Source organism: Mus caroli, chromosome 15 (genome assembly GCF_900094665.2).
Source record: "Mus caroli chromosome 15, CAROLI_EIJ_v1.1, whole genome shotgun sequence".
Lineage (NCBI taxonomy): Eukaryota > Metazoa > Chordata > Mammalia > Rodentia > Muridae > Mus > Mus caroli.
Window position 1 is genome coordinate 78,375,830 of NC_034584.1, and position 23,516 is coordinate 78,399,345.

The following is a 23,516-nucleotide window of genomic DNA, read 5'->3' on the forward strand; positions in this document are numbered from 1 at the left end:
AATAAATCTTGCAATAGAGGGAGGAGAGGAAAGGTAGGGGCGAGGCACCCTGATAGCCAGGACCTGGATGCTGTGATCCAGGTGGCTGACACCTGTGTGGATTAGGGAGGACGGTCTCAACAGTCTCTTGGTCTGGTCGCTGCATGTGGGTACCTCCCTTGGGGACTGGGTTGTCACTCACCTCCTCTGGGAAGCACCCAGCCTGTCCCAGGACTCAAGGACTACAAGGGAAGCCAGTGTATCTGTAGTGTCCACGATCACCATTTGGCTACCAGGAGACCAGGCCTGGCTGTCTTTCCAAGTTCAAGACCCACTAGATGCCCCAGGGGATAATAGACCTGTGAAGTTGCTCCTATCCCAAGGCTACACCCAGCCTACTTCCTGCCCACGCCCCATGTCACTCAGCTGCATTCCCGGGCCTGAGGCTTCCAAGGCCAAGAGTGTCCGGTGTCCTCCATGTGAGGGGCCAAAGGAAAGAACAGTGTTTCTTCAGGAAGCCAGTGCTTACTGATGACGGCTACTCTGTCTCCTCATCTGACACACATGGAACGTGGTGTGTTCACCTGGCGGAGAACTGGTGTGGGTGGAGAAGGATGTGCTCCTGTGTCAGGCCTGTGCCCTGGCCTTCGGACTGAGGTAGAGAAGATTCATTGTCTTCTCCTGAGGAGCTCAGCTGTTCTCAGGAAAGGACCCAGAATAGGAGGACAGCCACACCCAGGCTCCCCCAGCAGTGGTACCCAGGCATCAGGACAGCCACACACAGGCTCCCAAGCCTTATCCAGCTGTCACCCTCTTCCTCCTCCTCCTGCAACTCCGGCTGCACCCACTCAGGACAAGTTCTGCCTGGCCTTGTTTTCGGCCCTTGACCTTAAACATACCTTGAGTTCTTCACAATGGATGTAGTGACTCCCGCCACCCCTCGACTGAGCCCCCAGCCTCTCCTGCCTCGGCCCACGGCAACAAGTTCCACTGCCCGGGGTTCCCCGGCGTATGTTTTGAAACATCACAACCAGCTTCAACCGGCGGGGAAAAGAGTTGGCTTGATTTCTCCTTTATTAAAACTAAGGACGTCGTTATAAAAACCACTATATAGAAAGACAAACGCAGCAAGACAGCGCAGTGTCACACACACCGTTATTACATCGGATTAGGAAGGGGGAGAATATTGATACCAGTTTTCTTTTTTTGGTTTTCCTGGTCGTGGGCTCTGAGAGAAGACACCCCGTGCCTTTTCAACACGATCCTGGCATTTCTAGCATAGAGATACCTTCCTGCTCCATCCTGTCTACCTGCTTTGTCCCACGAACTCAGGGAAGAACAAGTCCTTTGCAGGAAGGCCTCCTGCCTCTCTAGAGTGGCCAGACTCTGACCCTGCAGCTTTGTTGGTTATTGCACCTTGCCCATATGTTCATCTGTGGACATCAGACGGGGACATTTCCCCCTAGCTTGAACACAGACGGGGGGGGGGGATGGGAAGAGACTGGATGTGAGAAACTGAGACACAGGCCTAAAAGTTCCCACTAGTCAGGTACTAGCTGTAACTTAATGGGAGGCCATGATGGCCCCATGACTCTAGCTGCTGGCCCCATGCTTAATTTACAGTTGACACTAACTGCAAGGGGACTCTGTATGTTTTAGAGGGCGGGTCTAGTTTGTCAAGGGTAAATGGGTTAGGGCTTTGACGTAAAGATAGGAGTGTTAACCACCCAAATGACTGACTCACTGTTTAAATCAAGCATTTCTAGCACCAACTACCTGGCAGGAGTCTGGACTGGAAACAGGGTGGAGTGGGACAGGCAATGCCACCTCCAAGGTCACTTTTGTGGGAGGGATAGAGAAATGTTCTGTATTTATTTTTTGGGTGGGAGTGTTTCTGTTAGGCACAGAGTCGGGTCAGCAGTGGTAGACCGCCGGCCTGTCAGGGGACCACTGCTTGTTTTGTGATGCAACACCTGTGTCTGCACAGGAGTGACTTCAGGTGAGCCCCAATGGCACAGCAGGGGCTGCCAGAGCTGCTCAGCAGAGTGTCTGCTGGGCAGATGAGGATTTGAGCAGCATGGGGGTGGGACGTGTCCCTGTGCTGTCAATCATTCCAACCACAGCCACGAAGTACAGGCACGTTGTTGAGGCTGCGGAAGGGGCAGGAAACCATGGTGGTACTGATACACGGTAGGCACAAAGCTGCACTTTTCTAGAGGGTACAGAACACTACCTTTGCCCCAGGACATCATTTCCTCATGGTCTTCTGGTCTGACCAGGCAGACACTGGAACACACACAGTGAGCTGTGTGACTCACCCAAGGCTGCCACTGCCCCAGCAAAGCTCCCTGGCAGATGGTGTGCCGGCTCCACACTCTTCACACACACAGGAAATGCTCAGGAGGTTGCACAGGTTATCGCCTGTGCCTGAATCCCTGGGGACTCTCATGGTCACCTCCCAAGAAACTCCTGTTAGTGGGAACTGAGCAGCCAGATGGAAAAATTAAAACAAGCCTCTAAGAAATGTCTGGAAGCCCGAGGATATTCTCACTGCCTCTTGCAGATCACGTATGTGTGTGTTCACGTGAGGGTACATTTGTACACATGTGAATGTATTTTTGGACATGTGTGAACATGTGCATGTGGTATTCGTGGGTGTGCATGTATACTTGAGTGCTTATATCTGTTCTCAGTATACATATGTATGTTCACAAGTGTTCATTACTGAACATGTGCAAATTACACTCACAGGTGTGTGTATATACGAGCACACATGGATGTATGCATATGTGTATACATTGTGTGTGTGTGCGCGCGTGCGTGCGTCCGCATGTGTGGACACATGAACAAGTATAAGTTATGTTCACATGTATGGGTGCATGTATATGTGTGTGTATACATGTGTGTTTCCTGGGTGTACACATTTGTGTGTGTGTGTGTGTGTGTGTGCATATGCACTCGCTTCTATTTGTATTAAGGCCTGTTGCGCACTGGTCACAGTCACCGTCAGATGCTTGGCCACTCCTACACGGGATGAGCAAGCCATTTCCTTGGTGAGTACAGCCAACCAGGGAGAAGTTCTAAATGGAGGTTCCAGAGCTCACAGATGACAGGGTGTAACACTGATCACTAGGGACATAGAGTTCTCACTGGGAAAAAGCCAGACAGACACGAAGACATTCCATGCCCCTCCGTGGGCACACCATGTCTGCAGCTTCTCTGCTTCCTGTGGCTACTTGTTGCTGCCAGAATGTACTGTCTGTAGCCTGAGGCACACAGGAAGAAGAGGACAGATGCAGCTGGAGGAGACAGCAGTGGGGAAGTTTTGGCAGCAACACAGCTCAACAATTGTTCAGGACCTTGTCTCTACTCTGTATCCTTTTAGGACATGCTACTCATTGGCATATCTGTTATCCACAGACACCATGGGCAAGGGACAGATTTTCATCATGGCCACCTGGGGTCCTGCAGCCCACCCGGGCGCTCACACCCACATGGACACAGCTCTTGCCTCCAGTAATAGCTCCGGAGGCAGCATTGGGTAAAACCTTGACCTCTAACGCCTGTTTGCCAACTGAAGAGAGGAGGATCAGAGAGGATGGGTGGTGGGGGAGCCAGGGTCGACCCATCTGGGAGGGAGCAGGGTCCCCAGGGCCTGCTAAGTCAAAGGCTATGTTGTCCTCTGGGGATGGGGGTACTCCTGTGTCCTGGACAGTGTCTAGATTCTTAGCCTCAGACACACACATGAGAGATGCATCCCAGCAGATCCCAGCCAGAAACTTCATGGGGACCTTCAGCTATCCCCTAAGAGGCCTCTGATGGGGACCTCCACCCCCCACCCAGTACCCTGCTGTCTGCATGGTCATGACCCTTCCTGTGTCTGAGGAAGGAGGCTTCACAGAGGAAGTAGCTCTGAGCCCTGTGCAAGCGGCTTCAAGAGTGTTACCCAGAGCCACCCCAAACCAGAAGTCGCCTCAACATCTGGTAGGGCTCCTTCCTCTCAGTACTGAGGAAACTGAGGCAGGAAGGCCTGTGATCACTTTGCTCAGGTGCTATCAGAATCTCTATCTTAATAGCCCCCGAATCCTCTTCCCTGCAGAAGCTCTCCCTTGAGGTGTTAAGTGTGACCTGATCCAGCCAGTCCACTGCTAAGAACCCTCCAGGGCAATGGCTGTCCCACACCCTAGGATGTGGGAGAGGATCCACGCCCATCTTTAATCAAGATGCATGCAGAGGCTCTCCTGGGTGTGTGCAGAACCCAGCAGTGTGTCTGAGAGAAATGGACTGGGTGCAGAGACAGAGGCCAGTGGGCTCAATAGGCCTCTAGAGCCATCAGTGACAGCTTCCATGCCTACAAATGGGGCTATCCCTCACTTTTGTGGGTTGAAGAATGAAGAACCTGCCAGAGTGGAAAGAGTTTTATGTACTCGAACACAGCACTGTCAGTGGTGATGCATTGTTGTGTGGACGCCATTATGGTGACTGCAGAGATCCATTCCGGTAACTACAGAGACCCGCAGGTGGATCCATCCCTTCACCTCTGCTGCTCCTGGCCATCCTGGATTGTTTACTTTTAGGAACCTGACAGGCAGGAACCTCTGGATTGGCTGCAGCTTTCCTGGGCACACTCCTCTTATCTAGATCCTGTTTAGACCCTGGCCACCTAAGCCCCACTTGGCCTCCATGATAGATCTTCGTAGTCTTCATGGGCACCTCCACGCTGGCCCTTCTTTCCTTGCTGTCCTTGCCTATTGTTCTCCGCAGTGTGGGGAGGGAAGACCACCACCCCATGTGGGGACAGCACTGATCAAGGAAGGATGCAGCTTCAGGAAGAATGGGTCACAGGCTGAGGGCAGGGAGAGACAGTTTGGCCTCCTTCATAGGGGTGAGATGGCCCTGTCTACATTGCCAATGTGACCTCTGGAGATTTACAGGGTCACTTCTGGGGGATGTCCTTCCTTTTGTGTGCCACAGGCAGTGGGTTTTGGGGCAGAGATAACGAGCTCTTTGGGGAGATGTTACAGGCACCCAGGCTTACTTGGAAGCCCCCATTGTAAGTGGACAGATTCATGGAACCCTCTGTTCTGGGTTTCCATAGAAACCGTCTTTGTGGCTGTGTGGTTTCCTCCTTTCGAGGTGTGGCAGCTCCCAATCACTTCTGGACCTTACCACTGCCTGGCCTGGTGCACAGCAGGTACGTGGCCAGTGTGAGCTCAGGCAAAGACAGTGGAGGACCTGAGCTGGGGAGGTGCTGCACTCACTGCGAAAATGTCAGGCACGTGCTCTAGTGACCACACTGGGGGACCTTGGTTATAGAGCCTGTTACACCCTGGGAATCAAAACTTGGATTTGGGTTCTTGTCATTCTGGGGCCAAACTACGGAGTTGATCACTTCCTGGCATATAAATGTGGCACCCTTCCTCAAGCTGCACTCTTTCCAGTGACAATAGCACCCCCACTCCCAGGGGCTGTGATGGTGCACACAACAACACATCCGACCTAGGCCGCACACAGCCAGTTAAGATGCTTCCTCAATGCAGCTGCTACGAGAACAGATTCCACCAGAACCACCCATCACTGGTATGCTCCAGTCCCCCACTGCTTGCAGCATGCACAGGAAGGTTGGGCATTGTGCCTACCGACTCCACCGGTTCACAGTTGCTGGCCACAGCAAGAGACCTGAGCCTCAAACGAGGACACGGGCAAGACTCCTCAGCCACACGGCAACTTGTGCTCATCGGAGAACCTGCAGCCAGTGGCAATGGGGCTCAATGACAAGCTAACTGACTGAACATAGAGAAACACCCTGATCACACACGTGCGCACACACACTCAAGTTCAATATTCCGACACGGATAGGCCTAAGGGGGCCGCTATTGGAGGGGGTGGAGGCAGGGGAAACGTCAGTGTTTTGGACCATGGTACAACTCATGGCCCCAAATCCCTCTGGCTGGGATCAGCCAGAGCAGCTGAGTGTTGGTCACCTCAATCCACACGGAGTCTCTTCTCAGAAGCCACCAGCCCCAGAGAGAACTATTGCTTGCAGACAGGTGGCTCAGAGCCCCTTTCCTGCACCCTGTCCCCGGACCCTGAGTTTGCTCCTAATCTCAGAAGTTCACGGAAGGGGGTTCTGGGCACAGGTGGTACTTCCTCTTTCGTTACCACGCCGCTGCCCCAGCTCTCCCCGGTGTCTTGGTTGAAGCTGCTCTTGGAGGCTGCACCAGGTGCTCTGGGTCTAGCCTCCTCCATCCTGAGGCACAGCAAAAGGGTTTTCTGGAGAGAGCGGAAGAAAGAAGTACCAAGCATTAGAGTGAGGAAAAAGCCAAGAATGTATGACATTTGTACTTTGGGCGCAAGGAAGTCTGTGACACTGTGGTTGCGTGGGATACTCGAGCTCCTGGCCCATGCAGTAAGATAAGAAAAACATACGGAGTGTCAGGACTTGTATACAGAAACCCAAATCCCAATTAACTGTGTGCAATCTATCTGGGAAATCCAACAGAGCCAGCAGGCTGCTTATTAAAGCAGGGATTGCAAAGATAAATACCATTCTCACTCTTTGAGCCATCAGATCAACTTATAAGGCCAGTGACATTCATCTCCCACAGCTTGACTATATATCTTGGCTTGAAACAGTTCCAGAGAACACCTGTCATTGAACATAATTTTTTTAATTATTTATTCTTTTTTTTTTAAAGATTTATTTATTTATTATATGTAAGTACACTGTAGCTGTCTTCAGACACTCCAGAAGAGGGCGCCAGATCTCGTTACGGATGGTTGTGAGCCACCATGTGGTTGCTGGGATTTGAACTCTGGACCTTCGGAAGAGCAGTCGGGTACTCTTACCCACTGAGCCATCTCACCAGCCCGAACATAATTTTTAAAATACTCTTTAGCCTTCCAAAGCACTCTGAGTTGAGTGAAAGCATATCCTTGTGTAATGAGCTAACAATTGTTCAAAGCGAATACAGATGCCATTCATATGAATTAAAAAAAAAATCCCATTGCACCTCTTGGACTCACACTTTTGGATAGGTCTCCATGGCTTTGGGCCAGATAAAGTCATGGAAAAGAACCCAAGGCTTCCCCGGACAAGAGATGAGCCAGAAGACCAGACTGTAAGATGCGAGGATGTAAGAGAAGCCTGAAGACTGAGGACCGAGGGCCGTGACTGGCTGAGCCAGGCTGCAGGCAGGACAACAGGGGGCACAGACAAACTCATCTATGCCTGCATCACACATCACCTTGCTAAGGACAACTACCCAAAGCCAGTGAGCTGGCTCAACGTTAAGGGTGTTTGTTCCCATGCCTGATAACCCTCACAGTGAAAGGGAGACTCAATTCTCAAAAGTTATTCTCTGACTCTTACACATGACTGCAGCACACACACACACACACACACACACACACACACACACACACACACAGAGAGAGAGAGAGAGAGAGAGAGAGAGAGAGAGACAGAGAGACAGAGAGACAGAGAGACCCACAAAATAATGAAGTGAATGCAATTTTAAAAGAACCCAAACAATAACAAAAAACCCAGCTACCGGATTGCAGATCCCTGTCTTCCCAGAGACCTTTGGAGGTGACGGTAACCCCACGATGGGGTGACTGGAACAGGGAAGTCAAAGTCTACCCAGTTACAAGAGGGCCAAAGTGATTCACTGTTTCCTTGTCCTGTACCTCCAGGGCCTAGAATGGCAACCAGTATACGTAGGACCCAATAAATATTTGTTAAATGCATGAATAAAGCAAGCAATATAGAAGCCGGGCAAGGGGATCATCTTTCAAGCATGAGGTCAGCAGAAAGATTTGCTTGATATGTTTTTAAATCACTGTCCCCATGAACCCTTAGATAAATCCCTAGCAGACAGGCATGGGCACGTGAGAGGGCACAAAGGAGGCTCTCACTCTAGGAGCATGTTTGAAAAAGCCCAAGGGTTCTGACAAGAACACAAGAGAACTAGAATGAAAACAGGGAAGTGGTATAAATAACAGATCGTAGGAGGGACGAGGTGAGGAGGAGGCGGTTTAGATAAACGAGGTCTGACTCATTTAGAGTTGGGGGTCTGAAGGATTCTTCAGAAGAATAAGTCAAATCCGAAGTATGAAGGTGCTGAGGACAAAAGAAAAGGGTGATTGGGAGACAACAGGAGAGGAAGACTAAGTCAGCCAGTACTGTCATTGTTCATTGCCGGGAGAAAAGAAACACCGTATCAAGAAATAAATGATTAAGCCCATCACATCCCATTATAATTATGGAGGTAACCATGGCACCCAAACACAGCTTTTCCGAGTGATCAGAAGACATTTACACGGAAAATAAAACAAAGAAAACCCAGGCCATATGGGGGAAATTGACAGCCCCCACCAAAGCTATAAACGCAAAAATGTATCATAAACCAGGACGACAGAAATGGGACTGAGTGTGTTTGCTGCAGCAGTAGACATTAATGAGCCGTACGAGCTAGCTAAAAAAGAAAACGACGCTTAGTGGGGATTGCAGAGACATTTCACTTCAGGCCAAGTGACTCAGGAAGGCCCACACTTCAAGCCACTGGAGCCCACGCTTCAGGATGGTCAGGTGGTAAGTTCTGCTCCGTGTACTCTACCCCATTTCAGAAGATCCACAGTTGCAAACCAGGAGGAGCTGAAGGTCATGGTTGGAACAGCAGACAAAGGTGAAGTTGGGTTTAACTGGGCAGAGCCCTGTTGAATGCTTACACACACACACACACACACACACACACACACACACACACAGAACCCTGACACAAGTGTATATTAAATGGAATCTACCCTTTATTCAAGTGTTGTTGAAGAAGTGTCTACATTTCAAAAACCAGAAATAAAACATTATCTGGTCACAATGCAACCAAATTTGAATAAACAACACAAGTCAGGTGTAAGAGGTGTTAGTGGCACACACACTTATAATCTTAGCTTTCAAAACACACTTTGAGGCCAGCCTGGGCTACACAGCAAGACTCACACAAACAAAGAAACAAACAAACAAGCAACTGGGGTTTAGCTGATGCAGTGCTTGCCACACAAGCATAAGAACCTGAGTTCAGAGCCCCACCACCCATGTAAAAAACACTAGGTGCCATGGCACGCTCTTGTAGTCCCAGAACCGAGGAGGCAGAAAGGAGGATCCCTCGGCTTGCTGACCAGCCAGTCTAGCCAAATGGGTGAGCTCCAGGTTCAGTGAGAGACCCTGTCTCAAAGAGTAAGGTGGAAAGCGATTAGGGAAGACACATGGTGTTATCCCATAGCCTGCACATGCATATGCACACACATGTACACACATACAGGTGAACACACACGCCAGAGAAAAACAACAAAAAATAAAGTCTACTGCTGAAAACGTTATAAACTCTTTAAAATAATTCCTGAGTCGGGGCTGGAGAGATGGCTCAGTGGGTAAGAGCACCCGACTGCTCTTCCAAAGGTCCAGAGTTCAAATCCCAGCAACCACATGGTGGCTCACAACCATCTGTAACGAGATCTGACGCCCTCTTCTGGGGTGTCTGAAGACAGCTACAGTGTACTTACATATAAAATATAAATAAATAAATTAAAAAAAAATAATTCCTGAGTCAAAAAGTGTGAGGGGGGCTGGAGAATGGGCTCAGCAGTTAAGAGCACTGGCTGCTCTTCCAGAGGTCCTGAGTTCAATTCCCAGCACCTACAACCATATGTGGCTCACAACCATATGTAATGGGATCCAATGCCCCTTTCTCGTGTATCTGAAGACAACTACAGTGTACTCATACATAAATTAAATACATAAATCTTTTTTAAAAAATGAGCAAGAGAGTGAAGAATAGAAACTGCAAAAACACCAGGCAAGGAAAGAAGGAGTTTCAAAAGTGGTCAAAAGTGAAAATAACGGCGCCAAATCTGAGTGGTGCAGCCAAAGCTGCACTGAGAGGTGGTTTCATAGCCTTAGATAAACCCTTCAGAAACACGAAAACACAAGTGGATCACTACACTCAGACAGGACAAAAAGCAAACAAGACCAACAAAACCGAGGAAGTCATAGGAAGCTAGAAAGAGATTTAAAAAACATCAGCCTAAAGATGAAGCTCATAAGCAAATCTAGCTGCTGGTTCTTTGGAGAACAATGGGCCACATGAACAGCTAGGGATTCCAACACAGCAGAAGTGGGGAGAGACAAAAGGGAAGATGGTAGCTGGCAAGGGAGGACCGCATGCTTTCTGTCCAACTCCAATCTCCACCTAGACTGGCGCTCCAGAGACCCCCACTCTGCCAAATCTGTGATCATCAATTACCAACTCCAGCACTGGCCTAGTAGTGTCACCTCAGTGATGCCGCCTGCTCTAGGATGCTCCTGACCTTTCTCCTGATTCTTCCTGGTTTCTGAGGCTGCTGCTGCCCAGGTCCCTGATGGCAACCTTCCCAGACATCTTCATCTCAGACTGTATTTCCAGTCACCTTCAGCCTCAGTGTTTTCTAAGGACTTCAAACATCACCTACATGATACGGTTCTAATTTGTTTTCTGATGCTGTAATAGACACCATGACCAAGACCAACTTAAGGGGAGAGAGTTTACCCTAGCTTATGGGTTGTAGTTCCTCACGGAGTGAAGCCAAGGCAGGAACTCAAGGCAGGAGCTTGAGGCAGAAACAATGCTGCTTAGTGATTGCTCCAGTCTCAACCCCAGCTACCCTCCTTACTCAGCCTATGGCCCCTTGCCTAGGGAAGCTACCGCCCACAGTGGGCTGGGCCCTCCTACCCCAATATATAACCAAGAAAATGCTTCACAGACATGGCCACAAGTCAATCCGGTGGAGACAATTCTTCAGGCCACCCTCCCCTCTTCCTGGATGTGTCAAGTCAACAAATCAACAACCCTAGGCTAATGTTCTTTTTCCTGTTTCAGTGACTGTGGGAAGTAAAACATGAAAATGGACCATCTTGATTATGGGATCAGCTATGCATAATCAAGAAATACTGGGCCTGCTAACACCTGTTTATCTACCTTCCCCAGCTAAAAGTTTAGAGAAAAAAAAATTGCTAACTGCCAAGCTTGCCTAGTGACTCAAAGATGCGACTAAGCCGTGCACCCCACAGGCTTTGAAATAACCAGGATGTAGGATATACAGATAAACCCATGCACCAGCTTTGTGGGTGACTGATGGTGACAGGTGCCAGTATACCCCTGATTACTCAGCCAGTGAGGAAATGGGGGAAGGGCATGGGTGCGGGGCTATAGAAACAGTCCTTTGCTGCCCTAATTTACAAAGTCAAAGCAAACCAACCCTCTTTGCTACTCAATCACTTATTGTGAGTTGGGGGGGGGGGGCGGCGGCGGAGTGACTGCATTCCTGAATAGAAGCAACTTAGATCATGGCAGATTTATCTGGGTCTGTGGTTTGAGGGTACAGCCCATCGTGGCGATGAAGGGCATGGTAGATGGAGCAGCTCTGGGCTGCAGCCCACAGAAGCAGGAAACTTCCGACTCAGATCTGGAAGGATCCAGAGGCAGACAGCAGACAGGAAGTGGAGGCCAACCAGTTACCTACTTCTTTCACAGAGGCTCTGCCTCTCTAAGAAAACTCTGGAGAGGCTAGTGTTTGAATGGGAGATGAGCGAAGGGGGAAGGGCTTGTCACTGTGGCCACCTGTGTCCCTTCCACAGAGGCATGGGGAGGGGAGATCAGCTTTGCCGACCATCTCTGGGCTAGGACATTGGTCTCTCGACTTCAGACCCAGCTGGGGTTGACACTTATCCCTTGTGTGTGTGATGGTTAACATGTGCCGTGAACTTCACAGGCTCTCTAATGACCCAGGAGACAAACCTTTGGCTCTGTCTGTGTGGAAGCTTCTAAATGAGCTAATTGAGGTGGGAAGATCTGCCCTAAATGTGAGTGGCACAATTCTATGGCTGGGGTCCTAGGTGATTAAAAAGCAAAAGGGAGATGAACGGGAGCTACCCTCTCTCTCTCTTTTTCCTTACTAGACATGGCCTAACCAGCCACCTTTCACTCCCACCACCACATCTTTCTCCCTATGATGGAATAAACCCTCTCACTCTCAAGTGGCATTTGTCAGCTGTCCTGTCACCGCATTGAGCAAACTGACACACAGTGCCCCTGGTTGCCATGCCCTCACCTGGAACCCTAACTGCCCTGTAGAGGTCCCAAGCTTGCTGAGGGCCTGTCTCAGGGCCTCCTGGTCTCCATGTCATGTGACCTGTCATTATCAGTCACAATCGACACAGGATACACATGCCATTTCCCAGCATGCTCTGCCCATCCTCCCGCAATGGTACCTGTTGGCTGCCAAGGTTAAGCCATCACTCATCCTTCCCTTGCTCAGCTCAGATTGCTCTCTCTGTGGCAGCTGCTGACCTGCGGACAGCCCAGGTCATTTACACCATGTCTCTCCTTAAGGTAGGCTTGGTGTTGGTTTGGCCACACTGAAACCCCCAGGGCCACGGTGTTGCCCAGCATACACAGACCACAGATGAATTTGTGTGAACCAACCAACCAACCAGCCAACCAAGAGGGCCAGACCCAAGAGACAGTGTTCTACTCTCCCCAGATTTATCAGAAAGCCACCAAGAGGGAAATAAGCAAGACCTTGTCAAAGACAAAGGCATCTACAGTAGGGGGTGGGTACATCAGAGCCCAGACTGCTGGGAGAGGCCTATTTCTTCCCAATCCCTTGCTCACTGGACAGGCCAAGTTCAGAGAGGGCACACAGGATCACACAGCAGGGACACTCAATTTCCGTGGCAGGTGGAAGGGTCTACACCCATGGGACAGATGCCTGTGTCCTGATCCTGATGTCACTCAGTCCCTCCAGTCACCCACAGGGTGAGAAGAGACCTCACCAGGTCATCTGTGCAGCAACAGGGGTCACAGCTGAAGGCTATGCCAGCTCAGAGGCACTGACTCCCACACCTGGTCATAAACGTTTTGGTCTCCTTCCTAGGGGGTTAACAGTGACCTGCACGACAGTGATACAGGCTGGGTGAGGCCTCAGTATGGAGGTCCCAGGCCTCTTGGATCTGTCCCCATGATTCCCAGGCATCTTGCTTTTATCACGTCCCAAACCAAACTCCTACCTATCCTCTAAAGTTCGACCTGTTCCTTCCTCCCTCCACACTGGCCTCTAATCCTTGTAGCTCCCCGCCTCCACCCCTTCCTGTCGTTCATCCCCAGGTACAATCCAGTAGCCAGGCTCACTGAGCTCACCTTCAAAACAGTTCAAGCACACCGGGGCCATTATTCTTCAGTGTCTGGGTACCTCTGCCTCAGGGCCTCTGGTCTTGCTACTTGGATTCTGGCCTGGCCACTGATGCAGGTCTTGATTCTCAACAACCTCAGGCCCCAGTATAGACAGCTAGTGCTCTCTCTCTCTCTCTCTCTCTCTCTCTCTCTCTCTCTCTCTCTCTCTCTCCCTCTCCCTCATCTCTCCTTCCTCTGTTTCCCCTTAAAAAAAAAAGACAAACTTCTCAGGGATATCAAATGAACAGGGCATGTCAAGTTGCATTAAGACCAGGCACAATCCCTCATATGAAGGCTGGATGAGGCTATCCAATAGGAGAAAAAGGGTCCCAAGAACAGGCAATAGAGTCAGAGACAGCTCTCTGCTCCCATTGTTAGGAGTCTCACAAGAACACCAAGCTACACAACCATAGCATATATGCAGAGGATCTAAATCAGACCCATACAGGCTCCCTGATCAGTCTCTGTGTGCCCCTATGAGCCCTGCTGAGTTGATTCTGTGGGTCTTGTTCTCCTGGTGTCCTCAATCCCTCTGGCTCCTACAATCCTTCCTCCCCCTCTTCGGCAGGATTCCCTGAGCTGTGCCTAATGTTTGGCTATGGGTCTTTGTATCTGCCCCCCTCAGTGTCTGGATGAAGCCTCTCTGACAATCATGCTAGGCTCTGGTCTACGGGTATAGCACAGTATCACTGCACACCTGGCTCTTTAATGTGGGTGCTGAGAATGGAACTCAGGTCTTCATGTTTGTGTGGCAAGCGCTTTATTGACTGAGGTCAGATAACCCCATTCCCCACGGCCCAACTGCATTTAAAATAGTATCTTGTATACAATATAGTGTTTGAAGAATCAATAGATTTTGGAAGAAGCCATTCTATATTGGCTTCCTCAGTGGGTTGAGTCCTGACGTCTGGGCTGGGATCTTAGGAGCGTCTCCTTGCTGGACTCTTCCAGGTTTGTGGCCTCCACTCTGAAAGTCCCTCCAGAACTCCCAGGATACTTTCCACATGCTAGACACGCCCTCCCTGCGTTCACCTGGGGAACGCTTACACATCCATCAAGAACCCTCACTGGGTGTCCCTTACCCAAGCTTCCCTGACTCCCACAGGCCTCAGTAACATGTTACCCCATATCCCACATCACGGTAGAGGAGCCTGAGCCTTACTGACTATCAAGCAGTCCTGGATTCAGAAATGCTCTGTGACTCTGGTCAAGTATGTTACTTAATATCTTAGGGCCACAGGCACCCACTAGCTGCCACTCCAGGCCTGGAGGACTTTTTTACAGCAAGTGGTCACAGTGACATGCCTGGGCTGGCCATTAGCCACAGCAGAGACCATGTGTGTTAAGATGCCTGGCCTCGCCCTAACTTTCTGGAAGGAACGGTTGGCTCTCATAGTGACCACAGCTGGTCATATAGAAGCCAGGATGAAGAGACTGTTCCTGACTGGTTGGTGACTCCTGACCAGTAGCAGCCACACTCCTTCACTCAGGGCAGATGCCACTGCCGTCCACGTGACTTGTGGATGCCTGTCTTAACGGTGTCTTCCGTAGCCTGTTTGAACTGGTGCTGGAATCATGGGACTAAGTCACAGGTCACTGCGCCCCTCCAGGACTCTGAGCTGAGACAGAATACAAGGACCCCCAAACAGGATCAGGGAATTCCTTGCTGTGTGTGGCAGCATTGAAAATTGGCTCCTGAGAGACCTGGCCTGGTCCTCAGCTCAGTGGGGCCTGAGCAGGAAGTCGGTTGGTGCTGGGGAATGGGTGGTTAGGGGACATCCAGAAAGCCATAGCAGACCTGGTAGGAGAGACAATAGCGACTACAGACCTTGACTCTAGAGGAAGGTCCTTGGACCCCATCCCATGGCCCTGGGATTCTAGAAAATTCTGAGAAAGGCAAGTTAGGGTCAGGCAGTGCTGGTGCTGCTGGGCTAGGCCTTCTTAGAGTGCTTTTACCTCTGTTCTCCATCCTCAAGAGCCCACTTTCAAATTTTACTAGGAAAGGACTTGGACTCTGAGGGGACAGGTGACTTGCCCAGGGTCAATGTCCAGCCAATGCTAAGGTGTGCAATCTGGCCTGTGCCACTAACCATTGAGCAACACTGCCTCCAGTCTGCACCTGAGCCAGGCCGGGGTGGGGAGGCAGTAGAGGAGGAGCTGTGCAGCTGGCAGGCAGGCAGGCAGGCTAGGCCAGCGTCTGCAGCCTGGTTGAGATGAGATAGAGCACCTGGCAATTTGAATAGTAATGAATGCTTCCAGAATGCCAGGCGAGTCTGGAACAATAACAGCAAAGGAGAGATGAAAGCCTTCTGCCTAACTGCAGGTGAAGTGTGGACACGGCTCCTGGGATGACAATGGCTCATAGCCACTTAGCGCTGGCTGGATGCCGGGCCGGGGCAGGACCGTGACACATTTCCTGGGGTGTTCTCCCAGCAACCCTGCGGTTGGGACAGCATTAAGCACATTTTACAAGGGAGCAAAAGACAGGGATGCTGAGAGAACCATGAGGTGGTGGTGGTGGTGGCAGATGCAGTCCCAGTGCATAGTGGCAGCCTGGGCAGCAGATGTGGTCCCCGCAAGTGGAAGGTCTCCAGTAGGAGGCGCTGTTCCTGCCATGATGCAAACCGCATTCAGATGCCACTGGCTCTCAATGGGGCTGGATGAGGAATTGAGCAGACCAATCAACACCCACCCTTAAGCTGCAGGAGAGCTGAGCGCACACCCACCCTGAGTAGACAGATGCCTGCCAGGCCTCTAAGCAGGTGCCCTGCCCCCACCCCTGGGAACTGTGCTTCCTTCCACCTTGCAAGTCAGGAAGCTTGCTGCTGGGATTCTGTTCCGGGTCCTAACAAGGGGCGTGGTCTGTGGAGCACAACCAGGTCAGTGTTAGAGATGAAAGGTCTCAGCAGCAGTTAAGGGCGCTGGCTGCTCTTGCAGAGGACCAAGATTTGATTCTCAGTGCCTACATGGGAGTTCACAATTGCCTGTAACTCCGAGTCCAGGGCGTTCAACTCCCTCTTCTGGCCTAAACAGGAAACAGCCATGCAAGTGGTACACAGACTTAGGCTAAGCACCCCAAAGGAAACAGAAACAGATCAGACAGCAGCTGCCCTGGGTAGGGCTGTGGGCCAGTGAGGGTGGGTGACTCAAGACGTCCCCTCACAGCCCCCTGAAGGAGTAGAAGTGCCAACTTGATATTAGGGTCAGACGTGCCATGGCTCTGGGGTCTCTCAGTTCAGAAGTCCCTAGGTTCCAGGGTCCCATGACTCTGGGGTCTCTGGGCTCCAGCATCCCTTGGCTCTGGTTTCCCTCAGCTCTGTCCCTTACTTTAGGAGTCTGTAGCTGGTTCTCTGCACCTCAGTGTTATGTCCCTTCTTTGTCTTGAGTGAGTCTTGGGTGGTCAACAAGGACTGACTTGGACACTAGCAATGTGGACCACGTCCTGGTTAGGCCCCGGGTCAAGCCATCGCCTCCCTGACTAGCTATTGTCACTTGCTTCCACGAGCCTCCTCTCTCAGATCTGCTCAGCAGGGCTCGGCGTGGATACTATGTAAGTTGGGAGAGTCTCTGAAGGACAGACAGGAACGACTTTAAGAAGCCAGTGGCTGGTGCCACCTTCACTCAAAGGGTGCCAAGTCATTGGCCACAAAGCTCCAGCTCCTGGAGCAAGGAGGTTTCCAGGTCCAAGTTCAAGCAGCAAGAGGTAGGCTAGCCCATTGGTTCCAACACAGGCTCAGATGTGTGTGTGTATGTGTGTGTGTGTGTGTGTGTGTAACAGCTACACAGTAGCAAGTGCTTTAATAAGGGTCACTCAGGGTTACCTAACAGGACACCCAACAGGACAGACAGATCTAGCTGTGGCCTCAGTGCAGAAGAGACAAGCAATGAGGGTGGTATGTAGGAGAGACTCTGGCTTGCATGCATCTGTGCTGGGAACATGGTGGCCTCTTGGGGCCAACTTCTCCTTGGCTGTTTGACCTTGGCTGTGCTCATGACCTTCAGAACCGCAGTAGCATTACATGGAAGGAGGGACTCCCACCTGAGAGGCCGGTAAGGTGGCATCCCTTTCCTTCCCCTCACTTGGGCTCTGGCTCCCTTTCATGCCCCACTGTGTCTCCCACGGGGTGGCCTCACAAAGGATGATGCTGTCAGCAGAGGGGCTCCAGTCCCTCTGCCTGAGGACGCTGTGCCACTGTGAAGAATTTAGTGTATGAGGTGAAGGTGTGGGTCGGTGGGTGGAGGGCTAGCCTAGCATGCATGGAGGCCCGTGGTCCATGCCCAGAAAGTGGGTATGGGAAGGTAGGGAGGATCAGAAGTCCAGGGCCAGCCTGGGCTACATGAAACTCTATTTCAGAATAAAGACTTTTAACATGATCCCTGTCCTTTCCATCAGAGGGAAGCTGTCTGGAAGCTGACGGGATGTCCTTGTCCTATTGGCTGGGGAGCTGGAGGATGGGCCAAGTGGTTCTTTGGCACAGGGTAGTGGGCAGCACAGCTTGGGAGTGGGGCTACAGGTGGGTTGTGCGCTCTAGAGTTCTCTTATTCTAGTCTTTCCTGCTACCCTCCTCCCTGTCGCCTTTCTCATTCAGCCGTGGGAGGCTCATGCCTTTTAACACACACATCCTGGCTGTTAATTTTTAATGTAATGCTGGTCAATAATTGATGGCGCCGCTTTAACAGGAAACCCGTGTTCCACATCAGCTGTCTCACAGGGCCGCCCTTCCCTGGAAGGCCTCTGTCTGGAACTGCCCACCTCCCGCCCCACGGGAATCAAGACTCCTTCATCTCCTGCATCAAAGGTTTCGAACCACTTACCCACTCTTGTCCCATTAGCATCTCCACCAGCCCCGGAAGGTCAGGAGGCTCAGTGGAAAGGTGGAACCAAGACACGGAGGCTCACGGCTGCTCACAGTCAAACAGCAAGAAGGGGTAGAGAGTAGAATAGGGCGCCCACTCCTGCCCAGGACTCTGCCCTGGCCCTGTGAACTCTGATGATTCAAGTATGCCCTATTCTCCTGGGCAGGGTGCAGCCCACGAGTTTAGGGCTCTTACTGCAGTGGACACAGGGAGAGAGGTCAGCAGATGTATCACCCCATCAAAGAGATGGTCTCAGCAAGGCTCTGAGGGATAAAGAGGAATTTGTTATGGCCCGGGAGTAGTACTAAATGCTGGGATCAGGTCTACTGCACATCCTCAGCCCTGACCTGCAGCCCAGTCTTCAGCCTGTCTTGTGAATCATGTGGAATACATCTATGGCCCCTAGGGTGTCATTCTTGTTCCTTATTAGCCATGGCTGTCTGTCCCTCTGGTCCCGCTTGCCTCCTTTTAAGCCTGGGTGCAGACTGGGATCTGTTTCTGCTTTCTGCCGTCTAACCTGTTAGTCAGCCAGGCCCAGCCCAGACTCTGTCACGGTTAGCTTTAGCAGTCAACTTCACACAAACGTGGAGTTGTCTGAGAAGGAGGGCTCACAGCTGAAGAAATGCCCAGATCAGAGCAGCCTGTGCGCATGTACATCGGGAATTTTCTTGACTGCTAATTGTTGTGGGCCCAGCCCACAGTGGTTGGTGGCATCTCTAGGCAGATAAGCCACTAAGAAACATTCTCCCGTAGTCTCTGCTTCAACCTTCTGCCTCGAGCTCCTGCTTTGGCTTCCCTCTATGGAGCCTGTAAGCCAAATAAACTCTGTCCTCTTCAAGTTGCTTCTGGTCAGTGTTTTATCACAGCGACAGAAAACAAACTAGGACACCCCCCCTACCACCCTCTCTCAGGGTGGGGTATGGAGAGAAGCTCCATTCGGGGTCAAAGCCAAGCACAGCATGTGAACGTTCATTTCCTGCCTGGTACACAAGGGTATACTAGGTCACACGAATCCCATAGCACACCCACGTCCTGGTTCACACTCAATCATAAATCAGAGAACACACACAGACACACATACACAGAGACACAGAACACACAGACATACAGATACACACACAGACACAGAGACACATACACACAGACACAGAACACACACACACGTACACAGAGACACAGAACACACATACACACAGACATACACAGACACACATACACAGAGACACAGAACACACAGACATACAGATACACACACAGACACAGAGACACATACACACAGACACAGAACACACACACACGTACACAGAGACACAGAACACACATACACACAGACATACACAGACACACATACACAGAGACACAGAACACACATACATACAGATACACACACAGACACAGAGACACATACACACAGACACAGAAAACACACACACGTACACAGAGACACAGAACACACATACACACAGACACACACAGACATACACAGACACACATACACAGAGACACAGAACACACAGACACACACACACACAGACATACACAGACACACACACACACAGAACACACATGTATAGACACATACACAGGCACGCACAGAAAGACAGACAGACACACAGATACAAAACACACACTTATGGACACACACAGACACATAGACACAGAACACACATAGACAGACACACATACATACATAGACAGACAGACAGACAGACAGACAGATACACACACACACATACACACACACACACACACATACACACGCACACACCATCCCTTATCCTTGTTCACTACTGCCAAAACAGCCAGAGACAAGCCATCTTTCATGGGTGGTAACCTACCCAGCGTCCCTGCTGAGCCTCTGTGCCTGAGGGAGACCCACCTGTCCTTTGGACATCTCATTCCTCTTTTTCACCTGCGGCCTGTCCTGGCTACTTAGGATCCACCCCACCCTTCTCTTCTCTCCTGAGACCCAGAGTGCCCAGTCTTCAGTACACTGGCCTGCCATGCCATACCTGAGTCTCTCTGGCTGTGCTCTCTGCCTGCCCTGCACCCATACCTTTCAGGTCCCATCCACTCCAGAGCAGCCCTTGCAGCCACCCCCAGCCTGGGCATGGCCACTGTTCCCCTTGGCGCCACCTGCCCACTGTGGTACTTGGTCTCCCCAAACCCCACGCGGAGGCTCCGATTCCCCAGACTAATGGACTCTGGGCTCTCGTCTCCAGGCACCACAAAGAGCTCTGCCCCCTCCTCCTGCTGTCAGCTGGGAGACACACTATTGCCATCGACTGACTAATGGCTTTTAGGAAGACAGAGTATTGGTCTATTACATGCGTGTATCGATCGGGACCCATCTGGACTGGTGCTCTGCAAGGCAGCAAAGATGCGAGTTCTTGGAAACAGAAACGGGCACAGTAGAGGCAGGGACACAGTGATTCCAAGAGGGAGACTTGGAAGCGTTTCTATGGCCCAATGTCAACAAGCCCTCTGTATACCCTCTGACCTCTGACCCCATCCTATAGAATAAGGTGTCTTATAAGGGAGTCAGCTCCCTCACTGTGAAGGCACTGGTCAGGAAATGTCTAGAAAGGCCATTGGGCAGCTCAGGTCAGTAGATCATAGGAGAAGGGGGTTGGGAGGGGCAGTGGAAGCAAGACCTGTCCCCCTGTTAAGTAGCAGCCAAGGGTCCCTGGGTTGGAGGAGACTCTTGTCTCTATAAGTCTCCGGTAGAGGATCAGGGGATCACTTGGCTGGGTTAGGGGTGTGTTGAAGAATGGAGGCTGCGGGTCCAGCATAGCTATGCTCTTGCCACCCAGACTCACAACACCTAGCTCCAGCTGCTGAAGCTTTCTAAACTCCAGCCAGTGGCAGCATTGGAAGGAAGTAGTTGCCGGGGTACAAAGATCCAGGGACCGAGCATATAGCAGCAAATTCAACCCCAGGTCCCTTCTCTTATGTGGCCGAAGGAGCAAAGACATAAGCTGTCCTCTATCTCTAGCTGGGGTGGGGCATGGGGCGTTGTCCCTTCACAGGTGGGTGTGGGCTTTCTTGGGGTCCTTCTCATGAATAGGTTGCTGTGTCTCAGAGGGTGATAATAGGGATGCTGCTATGGATGTGGAGGGATGGAGGGTCATCCCTGGCCTTTATGAAATGCCTCTTTGTCAATGACTCATAGGTCTGGTATCTCTATACACAATGTCTGTGTTAGGACACTCTGATGAAAGTTCCATGCAAGTGTGTGGGCTGGGTTATGTTGGTCCCCACACCGGGGCACAGGCCTGTGTGAGGGAGACTGGCTGGAAACTGGATGCCCTGTTGCTATGCTCCCAAGCCCCCAGCACACCTGTCTGCACTCTCTCAAAGCCCCTGCTTCCCCCAGGTGGCCAAGTAGAGGCTTACTCAAAGACCCAGGAATCCAGACCTAAAGCTGCCCTCCCCACAACCTGCTGAGAGGCTCCTGGTCTTTCAGTCCTACAGTCTGCTGGGAACTGAGGCTGGAAGAGGCACCTGTGACCTCAATGCTCTGTCAAGGTCACCCTGGAATGGCTTCCCATGTGTCTGCCCATGTGTCTGCCCTTGATGGAAGGCATTGATTTTTCCAAGCAAAGCAGGCGGAGGTCAGTGTGGGCCTTCTCTGAGACAGCGGTGGTTTTTGAAGGCTCTGAGCTCTGCTTTCTTTGTCCCTTGACTCCTAATGCTCAGTACAGGGCATAGACCCTGTAGGTGGCCTCCAAAAAACACTGGTTGTCCAAGTGAGGGTTCTGTGATGTCTGTGAAACCCTTGGTGCTACTCCAAGGCTGGGGCTGGGAAGCTGGTAAAGAGAAGCCTATGATGGCCCCACTCGGGACAAAAGACCAGGCAGTACTGAACCAGTGGCCAGTCCTGTTTTCTACTGTCCCCTGTTCCCTGTGTCCTGGGATGGCCTGGAGCTGATGCACTGTCTTTCTAGAGCAACAGTCGCCCTATATGCTGCCCATCAGCTGCCTGTCTGGGGGTGACCCCTGCAGACAAGTTTTTTTGTTTTTTGTTTTTTTAACATGAACAGAAGAGATGCATTTGTCCCCAGAGAGGTCACAGGCTAAAGGGCAGGTGAGGCTATTTGAGGTGACAACATTCCAGCACTGGAATCCAAATGCCTAGTGACAAGGAAGGAGTCAGCACGCACTGGGTATCATGTCCTCGGGGGCCAACAGAACCCCCCTACACTGGCCGAATCCCAGCATCCAGGGCGGTCACATGCTGCCTGCTTTTGAGGCAAAAATACCCCACTCAGCTCATCATCACCAAATGCAGAAGGGATGCTCTAAGCCAGCCCATCCTACAGATATCTCCTGGGCAGACAAGATGGACCAGCACATACATTCCCCATCCCTGAAGCACAGTCACATTCAACACGGGAGCATAACAAGAAATGTGGAGTTTTGAAGGGCACTTCTCCCCGTCCGTTACAGTATTATTTAATCACCAGCTCACACACTGTGTGTGTGTGTGTGTTTGGCCATTTAACAAGAGACTCCCAAATTCCCACTATCTTCTTGGCCACTTTTGGCATGGGACAGGAACCCCCATCGCATGTAGGACATGCATAGGAAACACTGAGCTGTGCCATTCAGGGCAAGCCTTGTGGTTTTTTTTTTTTTTCCCAGAAAAGCAACTTGACTGAAAGTTAATTAAAAATGTATTCAGTAAACAGTAAGAGGGGTGGAGGAGAACCCCAAGGAAGCAAGGTTTGAGACAGATAAATGCTGCTTTATGGAAACAGAGAAAATTACCAACGGTCTTAGAGGCACAGTAAAATAGCCGGGAGGCTCACGGAGAGAGGAGACAAAATGGATTAATAATAACACCATGACAATTAAAGAGATGGCGCCCCAGAGTTGCATCCTGAGCCCATCTGTAGTGCCACCAGACCCTGCAGCTGTGCTTGGAAAGGTCCCACTGTGACCCCAGGCTCGGGTTTCTTCCTGCCAGGAGTCCACCTGGAGGAAGTAACTTACTTCAGGGAGAGGCCAGAGCCAGTGAGGTGTTGGTGCACCCCGTGTTTCATGGCCTTGCTGCTGCCACTTTTAGTTGTCACAGCAAAAGAAAAAAAGAAAAGTGTGAGCCAGTCTTAAATGTCGCTCTGTGGGGGAACTAAGTTATTGCCAGCGCAAGGGAACTTCACAACCGAGTAGATGCTAAAATGATGTTTAGAGACATTAAGGAAATTCGCATGATAATGGCCAATTTACTGTGAATAAAGCTGGAATGTAGAATCCCACACAGCCTTTCAGGGAGGGCAAAAAAGCAGGCCCAGGGGACAGCAGGAAACAAAACATCAGCCAGGTGGGGCACGGTGGCCTTCCCCCTCACCTTCAGTTACTAATTAAATAACAGCAATAATAATAGCTCCTGTTCACCGAGAAACTGGCCATACC

The 23,516-nt window shown here is 51.0% G+C and overlaps 1 protein-coding gene across 4 annotated transcripts in view; it reads right to left on the minus strand.

The window, feature by feature from the left end:
* Positions 1-1,859: 1,859 nt before the first annotated feature.
* Positions 1,860-23,516, minus strand: part of Shisal1 (shisa like 1) — a 118,788-nt gene continuing 97,131 nt past the window's right edge. For all 4 annotated transcript variants that reach the window (XM_029470168.1, XM_029470170.1, XM_029470169.1 and 1 more), the window contains exon 5: positions 1,860-6,252. In XM_029470168.1, coding sequence (XP_029326028.1) covers position 6,252 — 1 coding nt within the window. In that variant the 3' untranslated portion in view covers positions 1,860-6,251. The remainder of the gene's footprint in view (positions 6,253-23,516) is intronic.